Genomic DNA, 22,303 nt, shown 5'->3' with positions numbered 1-22,303 from the left:
CGACAATCGAAATTATGAATATTAAAACGTACTGTTTACCTTTTGAAATAGAGGATGAATTCTAACACTTCTATTTAAACAAATAACTTTAAGAATGGGCCCACCACGTTTCATCAATTGTAACAGAGAAATATTAAACTATATGAACATGCAAAGAACCAACAGAAGGGTACTGATGGCAAGAAAAAGAGATATGTTGGGTTGGTAGGAAAGAAAGAGACAGGAGTCTGGGTGGAGAGGAATAAAAATAATTTGTTGGGGTTTTTGGGAGGTATTTTGATGGATTCAGGGTGTATGAGCATTACCCCTTAAATTTTGGATTAAATACTTGTTACTCCTCGTACTTTTCCCTGAAAAACAGTTTGGTCCCTCGCCTTTTAAATTAAACTGAATAGTCCTTATTCTATCAAATTCTCATATAATAAGTCCAAAATGATCCGAAATGACTATTATGCCCCTCATTTCCTATTTTTATTATTATTTTAATTTTTTTCTCTATTTTTTTAATTTTTCTCCCTTTTTTTTTATATTTTCTCTCTCCCTCCTTCTCTCTCTCCCCTGACCTCTCTCTCCCTCGACCTCTCTTCTTCTTCTCTTCCTCTGCAACCACCGGAGAACACCAGCGCCGCCCTCTCCTCGGGCTCCCCCGCCTCCACCGCCGAGAAGCTCCAGAACGCCTCCGTCCACACCCGATCTGAGCTCTCCGACCCCCTCCGCTCCATCACCGCCCTCACTCTCCAGCTCTCCAAAACACGGCCGGCTCCGGCGGATTCAACGATTACGTCGGCATCTTCGGCGGCGGAGTCACTAGACCCGCACAGCAGCAATCCCAAGGCTCCGACTTTAATTTGGATTCCATGTTTTTTGGTTCGGGTGCCAATACGTCGTCGTTTGACGATGGCTTTGATGTGTTTGGGAGCTCCGGTGGTTCGGTTAATAGTAATTTAAGAGCCAAGTTCATGGAGGTCTACTCTGTTCTGAAATCGGAGCTTATCAATGACCCTGCTTTCGAATTCACAGACGTTTCTCGTCAATGGATCGAGCGGGTATTGCCATCTCTTTCTTTCTTGGTTTTGTTTGATCTGAATGTACATGGTTACCGAAAGATCGAGTGTTTTTGTGTGCTACTTTTGCATTGAGTTTGGTTTTTAACTTCTTTGGTGCTGTGGAAGTTTATGTGAATCTGTATAAAACTTGTTTTTCTGATTTTTTTTTCTCTGGGTTTTGTTTACAGATTCATGTCTCAATGTGCATGGCTTTGAAAGATCGACTATTTTACTGCTATTTTGATTGAAGTTGCTTTGATAAGTGGTGGAGGAGCTCGGAGGTGGCATGGAGGTTGGAGAGCTGGAGAGTGAGTGCGGTGATGGAGCGGAGGGGGTCGGAGAGCTCAGATCGGGTGTGGACGGAGGATCGGACGGTGGAGAGGGCGTGGTCGGCGTGCTGGAGGGAGGAGAGCTGGGAGAGGACCTCGGAGCGGAGCTGGGACTCGAGGAGGCGGATGGCGTTCTGGAGCTTCTCGGCGGTGGAGGCGGGGGAGCCCGAGGAGAGGGCGGCGCTGGTGTTCTCCGGTGGTTGCAGAGGAAGAAAAGAAGAAGAGAGGTTGAGGGAGAGAGAGGTCAGGGGAGAGAGAGAAGGAGGGAGAGAGAAAATATTAAAAAAAAAAAAAAAAAAAAAAAAAAAAAAGGGAGAAAAATTAAAAAAATAGAGAAAAAAATTAAAATAATAATAAAAATAGGAAATGAGGGGCATAATAGTCATTTCGGATCATTTTGGACTTGTTATATGAGAATTTGATAGAATAAGGACTATTCAGTTTAATTTAAAAGGCGAGGGACCAAACTGTTTTTCAGGGAAAAGTACGAGGAGTAACAAGTATTTAATCCTTAAATTTTTGCTATAGATATGAAATCTTAACCCAACCAACGTTTGCTCTTTGAGATTTATCCTATAGGAAGAACTTAGTATTGAAAGTTCCCCCCGAATTCTCATCAAATCCATGGCAGCACACTCTGAATCGAAAGAGATGAAATGGGTGGTATAAATTTTTGTTATTGTTCCAATGGACCACAAAGTTTCTTGGCCATAGGGCTTAGGAGTTAGGAGGCTATGTCCACCATTTTTGGTAGTGTTTCCAATAAGTAATGCATTAGCACAGCACCACTTGTAGCAAAGTCTGGCTGTAAGGCACAATGTCATCATGTCATGCAACTGCAATGAAACTTCCAATCCTGCCAAACCATTCTTACGTAGCACAAACAGCTGGAAGACCTGAGTAACTAGTGATGGAAAATCGGAATATAGAAGAATGGAAGACACGTACGTACAGTTCACACCCTGTGAATTCGAGTTAGCTAGTAGTGTAACTTGTAGCTCAATTTTGATAAGAAATAATTGGGAGCTAGTGTAACTTGAAGCACTACTGTTTCCAGTATTAGACCATGAGTGATGACAACTAGTCCAAGAGATCAGGAGCCAGCTGGTATAATGGGGTGGAAATTTAGTTTCCAAATTTTAAACAAAAGCTGATTTTTTTTAAAAGCGAAGCAATCCCAAACGGGGCCTTAAACACAGAAGCAGGCGGAGAGGGAAAACCATCATTGCGAAGAACATGAAGTAAGGATGGTGGTGGCCTAGAGGCCCATCTGCAAGGATCTACCGCCCTCATGGCAAGCGAGGCAACACAATGAGCTGCTAAACTCCTTCCAGACTTTTCGCTAGGTGTTCTCATCAACATCTCTACATAACGGCTCACAAGTTTGAATAATATACACCCCAAAATGTTGTTGACGGTGACCTTATCTAGATTCTCATGTGTTTACCTAACCCAACGAAAAGAGAAGCATCTTAGTCTTCTTCTTCCTTTGTATCTCACAGTCCCCTCCCAAATGAATATATAAAATTAAACAAGAACAGACGTACATTGCAATTAACCCATATATAGCTGACATGGTGACATCTTCTATGCCTTTGTACTTGTGCTTGTACTAGAAAGCAGTGCTTGGATCTTTCATTTTACTGGCATACCTGGGTTTTGTGAACTTTCTGAACAAACAACATTTTTTTTTTTTTTTAGAGATGCGAGATAAGGGAGTGATCTCTTCCTCATTCAAAACTGAACAATAATACATAGTTGTAGGTAAAATTCTCTTGCTACTTTGCTATATAGCGGAGCACATGCTAATAGTGGTTGGTTGCCTAACAATTTGGAATGTTAGTTAGACCTTGTAATTTCAACTTCCCCCGCTATTTCTGTACCATAATGTAACATGATTTAAATGCACTGTCTGCTTCTGCTTCCAAAAGTGTACACAACACCCATAGTTTCAACATTCGGCTGAGATAACCATGGGGTCGGAGCAGTACCAGCCGCTACTCCTCGGACCTGACTCATATTCCCGGATTCCTGACTTGTCATCCGCTGAGATTGAAGAATTTTTGGAGCGAAGGCCTATAGCACTAAGGTGGTGGCCTAGGCTAGTGGCATGGGAGTCGAGGCTGCTATGGATTTTATCCGGTTCATCTATCGTAGTTTCGCTTTTCAATTACATGCTCAGCTTTGTCACATTGATGTTTTGTGGCCATCTGAGTGCATTGGAGCTTGCTGGAGCCTCTATTGCAAGTGTGGGAATCCAAGGTCTTGCTTATGGGATTATGGTACGTACCCCAAATGTACCTAATATTCTATGTTTTTTACTTGATTCAATATATGAATTAATGCTATTTGGTTCTTGCAACCATTCGAAATGTTCCGAGACTGTCAACTTGAATCATATAAGCTAAACTCATTTCAGTTTTTCATCGCTATGTTTTGTACGTACTTATTTGAAGAACATTACTCGGTACTCTGTTAGTCTAACATGAGCCAAAACTCTTGAATTATTGCTTTAATTTTCAAGTTGGGCATGGCGAGTGCTGTACAAACTGTTTGTGGGCAAGCCTATGGAGCCAAACACTACGGAGCATTGGGGATAATATGCCAAAGAGCAATCGTCTTGCACTTGGGAGCAGCAATCCTGCTTACATTTTTGTACTGGTGGTCAGGTCCAATACTCGTAGCCATGGGACAATCAGAAAGTATAGCAGAACAAGGTCAGATCTTTGCGCGCGGCTTAATCCCTCAACTCTATGCATTTGCCATAAACTGCCCACAACAGAGGTTCCTTCAGGCACAGAACATAGTGAACCCTTTGGCATACATGTCCGTTGGAGTTTTCCTCCTTCACACTATTCTCACTTGGTTGGTGGTTTATGTTGTGGACTATGGACTAATAGGTGCTGCTCTTACACTGAGTTTTTCTTGGTGGTTGCTTGTGATTACGTATGGGATTTACATTTTAGTAAGCCCCAACTGCAAGGAAACTTGGACTGGTTTCTCATGGAAAGCCTTTTCGGGAATTTGGCCTTATTTTAAGCTAACTCTTGCTTCTGCTATCATGTTGTGGTATGTATGTATGTATATACACATTCCAAGTTTTTAGCCCATCTTTGTGTACCTCAAAAGACTGAGTTTAATGATGCTTCAATGTAGTTTGGAGATTTGGTACAATCAAGGGTTAGTGCTTATATCAGGGCTCCTAGCCAACCCTACAATCTCATTGGACTCCATTTCTATCTGGTATGTCTTTTGTTTTTCTCAGTCAACTTGATCAGTTGTTTAACTCGCATTGTTATCTGACTTTGCATATTTTGATGATTCCAGCATGAACTACTTGAACTGGGACATGCAATTTATGCTAGGCCTCGCTGCTGCAGCAAGGTTTGTGACAAACATTAAGAGGTTTCAGTTTTTCCTTGGCAAAAATGTATTAGAAGTTTCTTGCTGAAAATGTGATTTGGTTTATGCAGTGTTCGAGTGAGTAATGAGCTAGGTGCTGGTCATCCAAAGGTGGCCAAATTTTCTGTGTTTGTCGTGAACGGGACCAGCATCCTGATTAGCATAGTGTTCAGTGCTATTGTGCTGATATTCAAAGTTGGATTGAGCAAGCTATTTACGAGTGACGCCGATGTTATTGAGGCAGTATCTGAATTGACCCCCTTGCTAGCCATCTCTGTTTTCTTGAATGGCATTCAACCTATACTCTCAGGTATTGACAATATATGCAAGACACAGTAGAAAAACATCTCAGTCAGGCACCATTTCTAATATTTGATGTGTGGAATTTCAGGTGTGGCAATTGGAAGTGGATGGCAAGCTGTTGTAGCTTATGTGAACCTGACTTGTTATTATATTATCGGTCTTCCAATTGGGTGTGTTCTTGGCTTCAAAACTAGTATGGGAGTAGCAGTAAGTATTTGAAACTCAAATCTCACTCTCATCAGTAAAGTTAATGCTTTTGTAATTGTAAATAATGCATTTTTGGCCTTAATTTTTCAGGGTATTTGGTGGGGGATGATTATTGGAGTATCTTTACAGACAGCAACTCTAATTGTTCTCACTGCCAGAACCAACTGGGATGCTGAGGTAACTTAAATTCTGATGAAAGTTTCTTACCATCTGAATACAGAGTTGACATGAACTGAATTTGGACAGGTTGTGACCAAAGATTTTGATCATGCTTTTGTTTTTGTAGGTTGTGAACGCGGCTGAGAGATTGAAGAGATCTGCAAGTGTTGAACAATTGCTCTTGGAGGAAAACGGCGTATGAGTCTATAAGAAGTGTTCACAGTTCAAACCTCATTTACCAGGGTTTCATGTGGTGCGCTACAATGTTTTTTTTCCTTGCAGCATTGTCAACGAGAGTTGGGCTATATCTTTGTTTCTTTCCTTGTATAGAACCAATCAGATGTAGCCAATTTTGATTATTTAAGGAGACCCTCGTATTTCTTTAACAGCAGCAGCACTTATTTTAAAGCAAGATGCTGCATTCAAACCTCCTTGCTTTTTTCATTTCATTGTTTAAGGGGGAAGGTAAATCGAACCCTTGTAGTAAATGGGAGGTCAAGTGCTCTATCGAGTGGAGTTATAAGCAATCCAAAACTACAAGCTTTTGCTCCGAGGAAGTGACGCCAGACACCTTTGTAATTGATACAGAAAAGAAATCCAAAATTGCACATTTCACTCGGACAGATACAGCGCCTCCACTAGGAAAAAACAAAACCTTCACCAAAAGATCAAAAACAGCAATCTTACTCGCTTAAATGCCAAAAATGTAGTGTAGAGTGATTCCATTCGCACGTATCAACTCTCAACTGATATGGTTGAATTAACAATGAACACTAGATAATGTGACTATACCACAAAAAAGAAGATCCCAACTTTACAATTCAGCCACTGTAAGTAAGTCATCGAGGTTTTTTTCACTATCAGCATTTAAATAAACCAGCTCACTTTCTTGTTCATCATCATATGATGAAGTGACCTGTGAAGGACCATCGACTTCCCCATCATAACTGTCATCATCGTCTTCATCATCTTCGTAATTGTCTTCATCCTCATCATTCTGCTCAACAGAGATTGATAAACGACCAAGTCCTTGTTCATTGCTAGTATTATCCAAATATCCTACAATTTGGTTTGCTAACTGTTGTTCTTCTACAGTTTTTGCCAAAGATAAAAGGATATTCTTTGCTTTCTGATCAGGAGTAAGCCTGCAGGATTCCATTTCCTTGTACCAAACAACAGCACTCCCAAAATCAATGTTCTTGCCATACGCATCCATTATGGTTGTCAAGATCGTTTGATTTGGTTTGACACCACATGCCTGCATTTCCTCATACTTCTCCATCATCTTCTCAATATCATTTGTCTTAGCATAACCCTTGATTAAGGTCCCATAAGTGACGACATTGGGTTTGAATCCATCTTGCTTTAGTCTTGTGAAGAATTTTTCAGCACCTTCCATGTCGGGTGCATTTACATAAGCTGACAGCATAGTGGTATACGAGTATATATCGGGTTCATACCTGAAGAAAGAAAATATGCAGAGGTTTCACTATCCAGATGACAGAGAGTGAATTTTTTAGTGAGAGGTCTTACTCCTACAAATATGGCTATTTTTGCCTCCTTTACATTATGTTATAGGTATTATCCCGGCAAGATTGCAGACGGCTCAATTCTCATTCAGTGCCACTAATAGGCACAATACACTATTTTGTCTTTCTGGAGTCGTAACAATAATATGGCACAGCTAATATAATTTTGAAAAGTGAACTCATATCAGAATATAGCATAATCATCATGCAGATATCAGAATATAGCATAATCATCATGCAGGTATCAAAAGTATACCTGTCCCTTCTCATGCTTTTAAAAACAGTTCGAGCTTGGTCCACCATTCCTGATACTGCAAATGCGTCGAGCAAAATATTGTATGCTTTGCGGGAAGGTCTGCAAAAGAGATGAATAGCAGTGATTATATTCTATATCAATGGGATGATATTGGCATATTGGCAGCAAGAGTTCGGCCACTTTCCACCAGCTTGGCTTGGTGCAAAAGCCAGAATGAGAAACTGATGCCCTAGGCTTCACATACATGAAGAAACCAAGGCAACCAGCAATTTACATTGCATGCAGAGGAAAAGTTCGCAATATGGTGACAGGTTAGGTTATGGTTGAACACTGAATGCAACAAAAAATAATCTATTGGTTGGTCAAAACCCTCCACCATTACCAGTAGGCCAAAATTTAGTTTTGTCCCTACCCATCTACAATCTCCAATCTAAATTCCACACGGAATTGAAGATATAAAAAAGTAATGACAAATCCACATCTTTGAATTAAACAAGTTGAACTAATATAAAGTAAACTTCCCCTCATATTTAACTTTTAATATCACAAGAACTAATAGCTTTGAGCCAACATACCTGACACCAGCATCAAGCATTTCCTCAAAAACAGCTAAGGCTTCTTCCTCTCTTCTAGCTTTCCCATAAGCATTAATGAGTAAGGCATAACTCACAACGTCAGGTCGGAGACCAGCTCTTTGCATCTGTCATTAACAGTTTACTTCAGTTTCTTATGACTTAATATTGATAATAAAGTTAAATTACTTCAGTAGTATTTTAAGATATAAAGGTCTTGGAGCTTCTGGTGACTTGGGCAGACAGTTCAACTTTGGTAAGCATGGGGAAGGAGAAGGCGATAAAACAAAAGACTTTCAAGCCTTCTTGATCATTATCTATGGGAAACTATCGTTTATATAGAATCACAGCGAACGATAAGGTATATAAAAATGTCGTAGAATTTATCAATCTATGTAACAGCAGAAAATATAGCTGATTACAACTTGATAAACTAGGTAGCATAGGCGACATGCAATGAGAGGTTGAAGCACTGATTCAGTGATTCTTATTAAAAACCTTTAACACTAGAACTACTGATAGTAAAATTCTAGATCAGCACAGTTCATTCTTCTATCTAATGGCAATACAATCCAACCAATGATGTATAAAAACAACAGATCAGGCAACTATTGCTGCAATCTTACGATTTATAAATTCAAAAGCATACTCTACCCCTTTCTATGAATAAATTCAGACTATTTTACAAGATTTACCTGGTTGTACATCTTTGATACTTCCTTGTAGTTAGTTTCAAACGACATTAGGCTATTATAAGTAACTGTTGATTGCCGAACACCTCTCTCAGTCATCACTGCAAACATCTTACGAGCTTTTTCATAACTTCCAGCCTTCTTAAACATATAGATCATCATGTGGAACATCTTTTGGTCTGGTTTTAAAGGTGACTTTTCCTCATCCAAAAGGGTCTCAAAGATTTCTTCAGCTTCCTTAAACTTGCAGCCCTGCAGTATATTGAGTTACTCTGATGAGGAATGTAGAAAGAGTCCAATAACAGTACAACAAGTGAAGAAAAGTTTTGAATAAGATATGGTTTTGTAAACATTACCTCAACAAATATTTTTAGTATGATTTGATATGTCACAGCAGATGGTTCAGGCCCTGAAGACTGCATTCTTCGAAATATTGCTTCAGCATTGTTGTATCGGCCTCCTTTTCCATATGCTTCCATAAGAGCAGTATGTGATATTACACTTGGTGCATAGCCCTTTTCATTCAACAAGCTTAAAACCTTCTCAGCCCTGTTGAATTTGCCTTGCTTTCCATAAGCTGTTATAAGCATCAGAAAATCCATTTCGCTGAAGTCCCACCAGTCCTGAGTCTGAAGCCATTCAAGAATCTAGAAGACAAAGGATGTGAGCTAACAAAGCAATATAGCATTAAAGCAAATCCAGCACTAAGAGAAATGAATTCAGAGACAGAATAACTATGGTTGTTAAATTCTTAGTAGAATGACTGAAGCAAAAAGTAGTATATGAAAGCAATCAATTTGATTGGTTGTCCATAATCTGCAGGATTCCCATAATCATTAATCATATTGAGCCATTTGTATGCAGAAACTGCCCCACCATTTGAATAATGATACTATTGCACACAGATATCTAATACTGTTTCTTCTCCACATAAACTATGGAAGAAGTCAGCATTGTATGAGTTTACTAATTTCGCTACAACTCATCATCCTCAAAAGTAATGAACTGAATTTTCACAAAGTATCCCAATCTTTTGTGTCACAGAACAACAAAAGTGCATGTCCACATACCTCACCAACAAGGTTCCATTTCCTCAATTGCTTGAATCTAACCAAGGTTCCAAGGACAAGATCCTTCGGTATCGTCTTGTTTTTGAGCTTTTCACTTTTGAGCACTGCAACAGCAGAACCCTTCTCTTCGATTTCATTCATCAGTCTCCTCCAGTTCTTCTGGTCAGCCTCATCGCCAACGTCTTTAAAGACCTCCACTTTCTTCCTTTTCTGCAAGAACTTTCTTGGTGCCAGCATTCCCATACAAACTACCTCCAGTCTTCCACGCATCTTCACATTGGCACCTATAGAATTTGTGCATTCTTTCAATTTACTGAACACAAAAGATTCCCACTGTTATTTCTCAAATACCAAAATGAACACACAAACCATTACAGAACTATCAGACTACAAAACCAGTCATTTCCATACAAAATCCTGAAACTAACCAAGACAAATGCAACTATCACATACACATAGCAGAAGTATCAGAACATGAAAAATCATCCTACATATTCAAAATTTTGAAGCAAAACAGTAAAGTAACACACTTTCAGAGTTGAAAAACTACAGCCCTGAACCCAATTTACCCATGTTCTTTTCTCAAATTATAAGCAACCAAATTCAAAGTTAGAAGCTGAAATGAATAGGCATGCTCAGAATGTAAAGAGAGGTTTAAGGGTTTTACATGGGTTTATCAAAGAGGAGAACTTTGAAAAAGAGAACATACCTCCAATTATCCAAAGGAGCGGAAATAAAGGGCTTTAAGAAAAGGGCTTGAGGCATTTCTGGGTTTCTGTGTATCTGAGAGTGCTTAAAGCATAGCTGAGGTTGAAACAAGCTCTTTTGTGTTGAAACTGTGAAGAGGGTGTTGGAGTTGAACAAGAGTATATGATATTATTTTTGACAAAAATCTTATCTTTTTGGAGAAAGCGGGACCAGACTGGTAAAACCCAACAGTTAACCGGCTAACTGCACCAGGTTCGTTTACAGGTTGGGTTGGTTTTCAAATCAGGTAAGTTGAGGGACTTCTAAATAAATAAATCAAAATAGCTGGCCTAATAAATAAATGAAAACCATGGTGAAATGTCGTCTATTTGTCTCGTTTAATTTTTTTTTTTTTTGAGAGGTTTTTGCTGACAAATTATTTGTCCTCCTCAGTCCCTCTCTAATTTATTTTTCTGCTGGAAGTCTGTGCCCACATATTGTTCAACAATAAGTGCATCATTTTCAAAAAAAAAAAAATGCGTCATTTTCTTCATTTACGGATGCTTTTATCGAATTCTTCAGCATTTGTCTCTTTTCTTTATTTTTTGTTGAGGATTTTGCGGGTAAGTGATTCGTCGGCAAAGTGCGTCTCCTTTAATTTTATTTTTTTATGGAGGTAATAATTCATCGGCCTTTGTCCCATTCTAATTTATGTTTTGCGGAAGGCCTTTGTCGACGAAGCATTAGACGGACTACCAACAAATTCTTCATCGACATTTGTCCTTATCTAATTTTTTTTTTAATAGAGTTTGAAACCCAATTAAGCTAAGAGGCTTAATTCTATGCACATATCATTATTATTTATGAAACCATACACTGGGGAGGAGAAACGTAAGGCAAAGACCTTAAAAAGAAGTATTACAATCCTCAAATAGTACATCTCGAATTAGAAGACTCTCCTAACCATTCATACTCCTCAACATTTCATCTAGCAAGATGAGCTAGTCTATAAACTACACTAATCGCTCCACGAAACATCTAAGAAAACCTACCTTCATGCCATTAACTGTATGACCAATTAGTGAGGTGTTGTCTTCAAACAGCCGCCGCTAGCAAGGCATTATCACTTTCAAACTTGACATTTATGATTTATCCGATCATTGTGGAGGCAAATAACAAACTAACTCTCATTGCCAGTAAACCACAAAATAGACATGTAGGTTCAGTCTGTACTCCCTCTCAATGAGGTTAGGCTGAGTATGGAGTATACCCTGGCGGGCATTTCAGACAAATCTTAACCTTTGGAGGAACACTAGCTTTCTAAATGGCTGGCCGGCCATATGTGGCATGAACTATATGACCACCAAAATATCCTGGATTAGAGCATAGGCACTCCCCCACACTGAAATCAGTCAAATCACATCGAGGCTCATAGTGACAGATGATTCCATCCTTTCTGTCGCTATGACTAAGAAGGATAGAAAGAATCATCTCTACATCCTCACGGGAAAATAAAGTTGAAAGGAGATCAACATCTCATTCCCGTGAACTATGGCAGAACAACTTAGAGACAAATCGAAGAGTAATAGGACACCTCCAGTGGAAAGAAATGTCAGAATCTTTATAGATGAGGATTCTTACGATCCTCTCTAGCAATGTTCCTACCATTACCAACTTACCATCTGGATCCCAACTCCTGTACCTCACGAGAGCGAGAATATTCCTCCAAGAGTAAGATGAGGACGATCCCAAACCAATATTCCAAAAACAAGAAAAACAAATTAAATAGCAAGCTCTATAAAGCTGTCTCCCCAAAGAATAAGGTTTTTGAACAACTATACTTAAACCTCTTTCATCTTTAGCATTACACATCAAGGACTTCCACATGATCTTCTAATTAAAAATACTTACATAACTACTCAATCATCTATTTTCTTTGAGGTAACCCATCCATCACGTACGTAATATTTTAGTTTCTTTTATTATATTAGTTAAATAAAATATGGATCATTTTTGTAGGACCTAGACTTGCAGACTAAAAAAAAAAACTTTAGACTGAAAAAGTGAAAAATTTGCTAGGATACCTATTTTTCTTAAAATAAAAAAAAAGTTAATAAAGCAAAAAGGGCATCGAAAAATTGAAAAAGCGTTTTTAAAAAAAAATAAATAAATAAAAAGAAAGCATAATAAGAACACGAACAACGTAATATTTTGCTGTAGCTCCAAATTTAATGCATAGTTATAGTTATACTTTGTACAACATTCAGATCACATCCCATCTCAACCTCATAAAACCCTGAATTCTCGAACCTGATTCACCACCCGTCATCATTCCGTCTCAAAAATTCAATCTCCCGCTGCCCCATTCCCCCCCAACCGTGATCTGAATCCCTCACAACCGCCGCTGCTATTCTCCGCCGGCAAATTCCCAGGTAACAAACACCACCCATTTCAAACCTGCTTTGGTTGCTCAGAAAATCATTACAATGCAATTCAATTTTGAATCTTGGTTTCTTTTATAATTGGTGTTTCAAGAATGCGGTATCTCCTCCATGGATGTTTGACTCAAAAGTTTGGTGCTTTGGCCCAGAATTCGTACCTTCTTTCTGCTGACATTGAATCCCAAGTCTTGCATTTTTTTTTTTTTTTTTGGCAATAAAGTCTTGCATTTTCTTGGCAACCAGAGATTAGCTGTGACTTGAGATTATTGTTTTGATGATATTGGATCCAAAGATTCCTACTTTTCAGGCATTGTTGATTATGTAGGACTATACATGATGTTTGTAGAAGAAAGCCTTTATATGTTGTGCTATGATCTTTAGTTTGACTTCCCCTGAATTTCCCGGTTTTGACTTTTTTGACTTTTTGTTCTTGTCTTTTTGGAATTCAAGTCTAGATAAGGATGTGCAGGTTTGTAGCATTCTAAGAATTTTTCTGTTAGTGGAAATGTATAGCTTGTGGCTTTCGTACGAAGTTATAGCCTTACTGCATCCCAGAGTAGATGAGTATTAACCAAACAACTTTAGATAATATGTGAGGTTAGCTGGGTTTGTTGCAAAGAAGTTGTTTTTATATACTTTAACTAATTGTAATGTTTGGCTTCTCGCTGCAGCTTTTATATGCATGTCAACTGAAGTGTTGAATGGATAAAAGAATTGGACAGAACTGAAAACTGTGAAAAAGGGAGCGCGGGGAGATTATAGGGAGCCAGTCCATGGATTCTGGCGAGTATGAGGAAGGCATGGTGGTTGAATTCTCTGCTAATGGGAATTCCATGAAAGCAACTGATGTTGAAGCCAAGCTGGATGAAGGAAATATTCACGAGGCAGAATCTTCATTACGAGAGGGGTTATCACTCAATTTTGAGGTAATTTTATGCATATTTCATTCGTTCATCCTGGTAGGAAAAAGAAACCCATCATGGCCCATTGAACCTGGCAGTACCTCCTCCCTTCTAAGGACAGTAGGAATTGTGAGCTTGTGATTTAAGCCTTGGTGATATCATGAATTATAAGCATATGAGAAGAGCAAACTGCATCTGCTACAGAGCATTCTCATTGCATTGCATCTGATCTTCTGGTATAGGCCTCCATGTTCCTCAGAAATTTTTTAGATTAGTCTATGCGACATTCTCCTGCCTGCTTATCTTTCATAACATATCATATTACTCATTTGGTACCGAAGAAAGAAGTGAAGTTTCCTTTCTGTTTATCAAGTGGCAGTTAGGCTCCATCCTCCACAGCAATCATATAATCATATGTTCTCATCATTTTCTTTTTATTTTATGAAGAGTATACTTAATGCTTCGGACCTAATTTTGCCTAACCTCTTGAAAATTCACAATCTGATTTTGGATTAGATGATCAAAATTGTTCCATTATATTTATTCAGCTTTGTGATTGACAATCTTGGTCTGCATTTGGACTTACCATAGTTTGCATAGTTAAATCCATTTTTATGCAGCTATAAGGAGAGATCAGAGTAGTGCGCGATGATCTTTTTTGACTTATCCAATTGAAAAAATTTGATTCATGCTAATTTACAGGAAGCAAGAGCCCTTCTTGGAAAGTTAGAGTACCAAAGAGGTAATCTTGAAGGTGCTCTTCGTGTGTTTGATGGCATCGATCTGCAAGCAGCTATAGAGCGATTGCAACCTTCTATTACTGAGAAAACACCTTCTAAGAAAGGCCGGTCTAGAGCTGATTCACAGCATTCAGTCTCGCAGCATGCTGCCACCCTTGTTCTTGATGCCATATACTTGAAAGCCAAGTCTCTTCATAAGCTTGGCAGATTAACAGGTAGGCCGCCCAGATTCCAATATTTGAGATGATGACTTGTCTAAGATTCACTAGTCTTTCATACTTACTTACTTTTCAAGTGCGAATTGGATACAAATCAAACCTTCATTTATGCTTTTGCAGAGGCTGCTCATGAATGTAAAAAAGTGCTTGATGCCGTGGAAAAAATATTCCATCAAGGAATACCTGATGCACAAGTGGATAGTAGATTGCAGGAGACAGTCAGTCGAGCTGTAGAGCTCCTTCCAGAGCTTTGGAAACAAGCTGGTTCCTATCAAGAAACAATCTCTGCTTATAGGCGTGCCCTACTTAGTCAGTGGAATCTGGATAATGATTGCTGTGCAAGAATTCAGAAAGCATTTGCTGTGTTTCTGCTGTATAGTGGACTAGAGGCTGGTCCACCCAGTTTAGGTGTTCAGGTTGAAGGTTCATATGTGCCTAAAAATAATCTGGAAGAGGCAATCCTGCTTTTAATGATCCTTTTGAGAAATTTGTTCCAAGGTAAAACGAAATGGGATCCATCACTGACAGAACATCTAACATTTGCACTATCTATATGCAACCAGACTTGTGTATTAGCAAAGCAACTTGAAGAGATCATGCCTGGAGTATATCCACGCGTTGATCGTTGGAATTCTCTAGCTCTGTGTTATAGTGGAGCAGGACAGAACAAAGCAGCTTTAAATCTGTTGAGGAAGTCTTTACACAAACATGAACGACCAGATGAACTCATGCCACTGTTATTGGCTGCCAAAATTTGCAGCGAGGATTCCCATGTTGCAGCTGAGGGAGTTGGATATGCACAGAGGGCTGTTAGTAATTCTCAGGGTAAGGATGAACATTTAAAGGCTGTGGGTCTTCGCTTGTTGGGTCTTTGTTTGGGGAAGCAAGCTAAAATTTCTTCCTCTGACTTTGAGAGGTCTCGTCTTCAGTCTGAAGCACTAAAATCACTAAGTGAGGCCATTGCTTTGGAGAAGAACAATTCAGATTTAATTTTTGAGTTGGGGGTTCAATATGCAGAGCACAGGAATCTAAATACAGCTTTGCGCTATGCAAAGCAGTTCGTTGATGAAACAGGGGGATCCGTATTAAAAGGTTGGCGGTTGCTTGCTCTAGTTTTATCTGCTCAACAGCGATTTTCAGAGGCTCATGTAGTCACTGATGCGGCTTTGGATGAGACTGCAAAATGGGAGCAAGGGCCACTGCTCAGGCTTAAAGCAAAGCTGAAAGTCTCCCAATCCTTACCGATGGATGCAATTGAAACTTACCGTTACCTTCTTGCTTTGGTTCAAGCCCAAAGGAAATCTTTTGGGCCTCTCAGAGTTAATTCTCAGGTAAATTCTGGCCTCTGCTTCTTTCTCTCAAAATACTGTTCAGTTACCGAAAACAAATACAGACGGTTTAGATTTCTGTGTAAGCTATTTTTGGTGATGGAAAAGTAGTATAATATTGTGACTCTGCAATAGTCTGGAGGAAGTTTGGCCTATCTTTAAAGGAATGATAGTTCAATCCTTAAAAATGTCAAGTTTCTGATTGTTTATGGAAATATGTTTCGAATCTTGCAGGATGCAAGTGAGTGCTATATTAAATTTCTTTTCTTTTCTATCTTCTTTCTTCTTCTTCTTCTTCTTCTTCTTCTTCTTCTTCTTCTTCTTCTTCTATTTTTTTTTTTTTTCTCAAGTGGTACAAAAGGTGATATGGATTATTGGATTTGAATTATAATGGAGGACCTAATTTCACCCATTAAAGTAGCATGAGTTGCTCTCTGTAGCAATGCAATTGGAAAAAAGTGATTGCTGCTTTTTAATCAACTGTTCATAGTTTTCCAATTTCATTTGAAAATTTGTTTCTGTTGCAATATTGACTCTCTTTAGTATTACTTTTCATGGAGAGATACACAAATAGGAACTCCTGGTTAACAAGTTCTTCGTTCTAATTTTATAATTGGCTTTTCTTTAATAGACCGAGGATGATAAAGTCAATGAATTTGAGGTTTGGCATGGTTTGTCAAACTTATATGCCAGCCTTTCATATTGGAAGGATGCAGAAATATGTTTGGGTAAAGCCCGAGAGCTGAAGCATTACGCTGCAGAAACACTGCACACAGAAGGCAAGAAATGAACTCATCTACTATGTTAATGAATTTTTTACGTTATTTTTATGAATAGCACGTTTACTCCAAACTTATTTCTGTTTTTATGAATAGTATGTTTACTCCAAACTTATTTCTGTCTAATTGTTTTAGGCATTATCTTGGAAGGATGTGGGAAAAGTCATGAAGCTCTAGCCACTTACATTGATGCTCTTATGCTAGAACCCTATTTTGTTCCTGGCAAGATTGTGGTTGCCATGCTTATGTCAAAGATGGGACCAAAGGCATTGCCTGTTGCAAGAAGTTTACTCTCAGATGCATTAAGGCTCGACCCTAACAATCGTAAAGCTTGGTTTTACTTGGGAATGATTCACAGAGATGATGGACGGATGGCTGATGCAGCAGACTGCTTTCAGGCAGCTACCATGCTTGAAGAATCTGATCCTATCGAAAGCTTCAGCTCTATTCTGTGATGATCACTCTATTAAATGGGTATAGCTTTTATTAGTTGCTATTGTTTGTTTCTGAAGAAGTTTCAGTGCCAAATCTGACAAGCGTCTCATTCATTTACAGGAACCTTTTAATAGAGCCACTTGGGGAATTGGGAATCTTCTCATTTTGGATATTATTCTCATTCCTCTACCATAAAAGGGGCGCAAGAATCAATTCAAAGCTTGAGCATTTTATGGAAAACAAGAAAGCGACGGGAACAGAGGTCAACTTTAATTTTTCATTTGATTGCAGAGAACTCAAAATGTTGGAGATCCTTTTTGGCAATGCATTTGCTAAGAAAATGTCAACTTTGCTCAGCGTGTAAATGTATTTGATTTAGCTGAGCAACTATATTAGATAGTTTTGACTTCAATCCATGGATAGAAAGAAAAAATGTTTTGTTCTGATTTGCATTCTTTGATGATTCTTTGAAACTGCAACCTCAAGGTGAGGAGACATTGAAAGAAAATCTGCAAATTCTTTTTCTTGACTTGTATTCATTTTTGTCCTCATTGGCTTATCCGAACGATGAACTCAGCATGGCTTTTAATGTTCAACATCACATGAAATCAACGTAACTGCTATGGTGGAGCATGAGGATAATGAACAGAACTCATTAATCCGGTTGATTTGTCTTATTTAACATGTTTGTCCAAAATGTCCACAACTTGAGTTTCACTATTCATACTGTGGTCTACGGTTTAAAATGTCGGTGTATATCAACAAATATATCTGGACATATCTATCCATGAAGAAAAACAAACAAACAAAAAGCAACATTCTATCTACACAAAATTGACAAAAATTAACATGGTTTCGGTATTTATGTTATTTCATCGTAAATAACTAAATATCTCATGATTTCGCAGGTATTCAAGTTACCGTTTTCCCAATAATCAAAATACGGATTTGGATCACTTGAAAAACACAATCCCCTGTGGAAAATAGACGTTTGTGTGACCCTCTCAAACAAGGGATCCCCTAACAAGAATGCTAAATCAATATACGCGACAATGTATCAGTTTTACAGGATTAAGATTTCTACTCTCCTTTTTCTAGAAACTGCGTTGTCAAATTGTTTCCCTTCAAAGGAGCTAATTGAAAAATGCAGGATAGCCAGATCCTTCCCGCCAAAAGAAATAACGTAGTAAAATACTTGATAGACTGCTCACAGTTCATTACAAAAGGAGGTCATTTAAGGTCTCTCTCAATATGCCCATTGCAACATTCCACTAGCTATTATCAGACTAGATTTTTAAAGATTTATTCAGTGATTGTCCAATGATAGTTTTGACTACAGTCTACAGATATGCTACACAGTAGAGATCAATAAACAGATCCACCAGTGCTCGACTGCTTCACCCATGGAAAACGAAGATTTTCCTCAATACTTCCACACAGGCCGGTCAAGATCGGGACTGTACAGCAAATCTGACATCTAGCACATCTGCAATACTTGGATTCTTCTCTAAGAGAGAATAACCAGCAAGTTACAGGCGGGAGATCTGAATTGGGATAGACATGACCCCCTCACCCATGACTGGCTCGAACAAATCCAACTCACCGTATCGCTCCAGAACGCGCATCCTGCAGTCTTCAGCGGCCATTGCTCCAGTAGCAAATGCACCATGCACAGAACCTGGGAAGTCCACGCTTGTTGCCTCCCCAGCAAAGAAAAGGTTATCTACCGGGACCCTTAGCTTCTCATACAGATCATGGGGTTTGCCTACCATATCATAGCTATAGGACCCAAGGGAATTTATATCTGTTCCCCAGTGAGAAACAAGAAAATGAATCTGCATAGTTCAAAAATCATAGATTAAGTTAGTTTTGAAATATAAAATAGAATCATCAACATGCCTATGTTAGAAGCTGAGAAACAAGGATTACCGGATCAGAAGCATCTGGAAGGATCTTCTTGAGTTGCATATATGCAAAATTAGCAGCCTCTTCATCGGACATTTTCTCAATGTCTCTGGCCAGCTGCCCTGCAGGCATATAAACAAGCACAGAGTGACCAGTTGCCTTGTGAAGATTTAGAAAGTAGCTGCAACAGTAAGATGTCTCCGCAACCACTCCTAAAAACTCCACATTCGGCCAGAACACCTTCTCAAAGTGCAACACTATCTTATTCTCGATTCCCACTCCAAGGTCAGCAATGGCTGCTTCCTTCCAGTCGGGTAGCTTTGGCTCAAACTTTATGGCATTTGCCTTAAGCACACCGAGAGGAACAGCAATAATTGCAGCATCTGCAACAAATGATCTCCCATCCTCTACTGTTACCATCACGCCCTTATATCGCCTTAAAATTTTTGTCACCCTGACAACAAAAGATATGTAATTGACTCATTGTTGAATAAGCAACAAGCAGATAACAGAACATATACATTGGACAATAAATATACAAGAATCAATGCCTACCTGTGGCTCAGGCGAATGTCAAGACCTTTGGCAAGGGTGTTTATAACAGGGCGATAGCCCCTGACCATAAGACCGTGACCACCAGGAAGCAGTTCTTCCTGTACAAGAGAAAAACAAAATTGATTTAATTAAATAGCATTCAATATAGTTCACTCATCAGCATATATTTCATTCTAATCATTGGTGTTTCTTAAATAATAATAATAATAATAAAATAAATAAATATAAAAAAACACTATTGTCTGATGTTCGAATCTGTCAATGAGCAGCACAACAATAGCGTATTACAAATATTTTTATTTGGCAATAATTAATTCAACTTCAGGAGTCCCAGCAGGATGATAGACTCAGCATTTAAATTGAAATGGACATGTATTTGACATGCTTTAGTTGTAATTAAAAAATAAAAAAAAACAAAGGATCATTGTTTGACATCTTTGGTTTAACCAGACAAGAATAGATGAGAAGCTTGCCTGATCCCAGCTTTTAAGTGAAATTGTATCAGCATCTGCTGCAAACCAGCCTTCCATTCGGCACAAATACCACTGCAGTACCTTATGGGAAATTCCTTCCAACCTATATAGTGGATGCAGAAGCAATTTGAATACGTTATTCATGGACATTCAGGATGTGAAACATCAGTGAAACCAATGAAAGTATGGTTCTACAGTTTTGGTACCTTAATTCTGGTTTCTTTTCAAAGACAATTGAGAAAGCGCGGGTGATGGACATGTCTTCTGAGAGTTCCTTTCTTACCTCATCTGTCTGCAATTAAGAAACAATAACCGTCTCAAAGAAGAACCCACAATGACAAAGATCAATTTTTATTGAGGTTTAAGAGGAGCAAACCAAGTAATCCAGGCAACTAGAATCTAAGAAGGATAATAAACATAAAATGACTTGCCTCTTTTAAAATTTCCTCAAATTTTACACCAACTTTTGTAACCAAATCTTGAGGAACTTGTTTTCCATCCATATCAAAGAGTGCATAGCTGCAAATAAAACACAAAATTAAATTTATCCCTAATGTCAGCTAGCACTAGAAAAGGTTTCGACTTCACAGAAAGTCGGTTGAATCAAAATTTTAAAGAATGAACAACAAACAAGCAGTCTAAAGTTTTAAACTTAAGTAAATAATACCATCAACAACAATTAAAGTAGATGATGAATTTTCAACAAACAGTTAATATAAGAGGTTAAGTACCTTTCTAAGTCATGATCATACAACACAGAGTTATCACCACTGGTTCGATATAAAGGCAAGCCCAGTCTCCCGATTAATGGAGCCAAGGGATTCTCTTTACATACTCCATGCAACCTAAAGCATAAAAACACAAGATTAACCCCGAGATCCCAGCCAAGAATTCCAAATACAATTCATATTCCTCAATCCTCCGCTTACCATGATGCACCCAAGTCAATCGGAAAACCAAACGAGTAATCGGTGTGAACTCGACCACCAAGTCGATCCCGAGACTCCAACAGCACAACCTGGACCACCAAAATTCAAAACTTCACAAATCCACAACTCCACACTTCAATGTACTTCGATTAACAAAAATTCATTATGGCTACCTGGAATGATGCATCTTGGAGAGCACGAGCAGCTGCAATTCCAGCCATGCCTCCACCTATCACTATCACAGATGGAGACGGCGTCGATGTCGATGTCGGCCTCCTCTCAACATTCGAATTGCAAACAGCTGCATTTTTTCACAAACCATCAGTTAAAATATCCAACCAACCAAAATCAAAAACATATTTCCAACCAAAAAAAAAAAAAATACGAAACTTTGAAATGAAATAGAGGAAGATAGAAATGTGAATCGGACCTCTGCGCAATTGGGGAGTAATATTACTATTACTGTTACTGTTACTGTTGCCTCCTCCAGCCATGGTAATTCAAATTGGAATTAAAATTAAGATTGGATATTAATAATAACGGATCGAGGGCTTTCTTCTCGAATTTTAACAACGAAAGAGGCAATTGAGGCGAATAATGGAGACTAAAAATCAAGAGACACGTAATGAAGTGATTGGAATTGAAATTCGATATTCTCTTTATAAAACCCAGCTTCCCCAACCAGCTCATGCGCCTTTCTTTTTCCTGACGACGATTTCAAATTCGCTCTTTCACTTTTCAATTTCGACTCTCAAACAGCCGCGATCGGATTCCGATTCCCGGACAAGCTCAAAGCCGGAAGAGTCGCCCGGATTGCGAATATCGGGAATCGGAAATATGGGGTTTTGGGTGGTCTGCTTGGGGAATCAAAGCTCCGATTGTGAATTCCCAGAACCGAAGTTCGAGGATTTAGGTGAGGATTTCGTGCGGAAACGGAAACGGAATTTCGGAGCGGATTTTGAGTCTCACCGTCCGAGTTTCGCTGGGTTTATATAGAGGTGTGCCAGCCAATAGTAGGGACCGGGGGGTGTGATATTTTACGCGCCAGAGAGTGGCTGGGTTTTAACACTCGCGCGAGATTTTTGCCACGTGTAAAGTTAAACCCCTGGAAATTCCAAAATTGCACGCAAAGGGTGTGGCGGTGGTAGGGGTATTGTTGGTGTTGTCTTGTCAAAGTGTGTGGGAGCATAGTTGGTCTTTGTTTTGGGCAATTTTTATTTGGCCGATTTGGTAAAGTGAAGTTAATACAAAATGTCATACATCATAGGTCCTATGTATTTTTCCAATCAAGTTTTTTTTTATATTTTATCAACTAAACTCGGTCAAATTTCTATTTAATTTAAACG

General features: G+C 38.8%; 4 protein-coding genes across 4 annotated transcripts; 2 read left to right on the top strand and 2 right to left on the bottom strand.

Moving 5' to 3' along the window:
• The first annotated feature begins 3,305 nt into the window (after positions 1-3,305).
• Positions 3,306-5,832, top strand: LOC133725744 (protein DETOXIFICATION 41). The gene is made up of 8 exons (XM_062153113.1): positions 3,306-3,657; positions 3,900-4,444; positions 4,532-4,618; positions 4,703-4,759; positions 4,849-5,087; positions 5,169-5,287; positions 5,378-5,464; positions 5,574-5,832. Exons 1-8 carry the CDS (start codon positions 3,349-3,351, stop codon positions 5,646-5,648), a joined length of 1,518 nt encoding a protein of 505 aa, XP_062009097.1. The 5' UTR covers positions 3,306-3,348; the 3' UTR covers positions 5,649-5,832.
• Positions 5,833-6,112: 280 nt separating this feature from the next.
• Positions 6,113-10,452, bottom strand: LOC133725743 (pentatricopeptide repeat-containing protein At3g59040). The gene is made up of 7 exons (XM_062153112.1): positions 10,275-10,452; positions 9,566-9,878; positions 8,852-9,142; positions 8,499-8,747; positions 7,807-7,931; positions 7,232-7,330; positions 6,113-6,906 (listed from the first exon to the last, which is right to left on the bottom strand). Exons 1-7 carry the CDS (start codon positions 10,328-10,330, stop codon positions 6,261-6,263), a joined length of 1,779 nt encoding a protein of 592 aa, XP_062009096.1. The 5' UTR covers positions 10,331-10,452; the 3' UTR covers positions 6,113-6,260.
• A 2,021-nt stretch (positions 10,453-12,473) lies between these two features.
• Positions 12,474-17,630, top strand: LOC133725741 (protein NPG1). Its single transcript, XM_062153111.1, has 7 exons — positions 12,474-12,684; positions 13,365-13,619; positions 14,298-14,550; positions 14,674-15,884; positions 16,513-16,660; positions 16,796-17,134; positions 17,216-17,630. Exons 2-6 carry the CDS (start codon positions 13,467-13,469, stop codon positions 17,113-17,115), a joined length of 2,085 nt encoding a protein of 694 aa, XP_062009095.1. The 5' UTR covers positions 12,474-12,684; positions 13,365-13,466; the 3' UTR covers positions 17,116-17,134; positions 17,216-17,630.
• A 628-nt stretch (positions 17,631-18,258) lies between these two features.
• On the bottom strand, positions 18,259-21,928 carry LOC133725740 (polyamine oxidase 2-like). The gene is made up of 10 exons (XM_062153110.1): positions 21,388-21,928; positions 21,131-21,258; positions 20,958-21,046; positions 20,760-20,873; positions 20,456-20,547; positions 20,235-20,316; positions 20,029-20,131; positions 19,556-19,653; positions 19,025-19,454; positions 18,259-18,930 (listed from the first exon to the last, which is right to left on the bottom strand). Exons 1-10 carry the CDS (start codon positions 21,449-21,451, stop codon positions 18,625-18,627), a joined length of 1,506 nt encoding a protein of 501 aa, XP_062009094.1. The 5' UTR covers positions 21,452-21,928; the 3' UTR covers positions 18,259-18,624.
• Between the last annotated feature and the right edge of the window lie 375 nt (positions 21,929-22,303).

This window comes from Rosa rugosa, chromosome 1 (assembly GCF_958449725.1).
Source record: "Rosa rugosa chromosome 1, drRosRugo1.1, whole genome shotgun sequence".
NCBI lineage: Eukaryota > Viridiplantae > Streptophyta > Magnoliopsida > Rosales > Rosaceae > Rosa > Rosa rugosa.
Note: the sequence above shows the minus strand (reverse complement) of the source record. Positions and strands in the feature narration are given on the sequence as shown.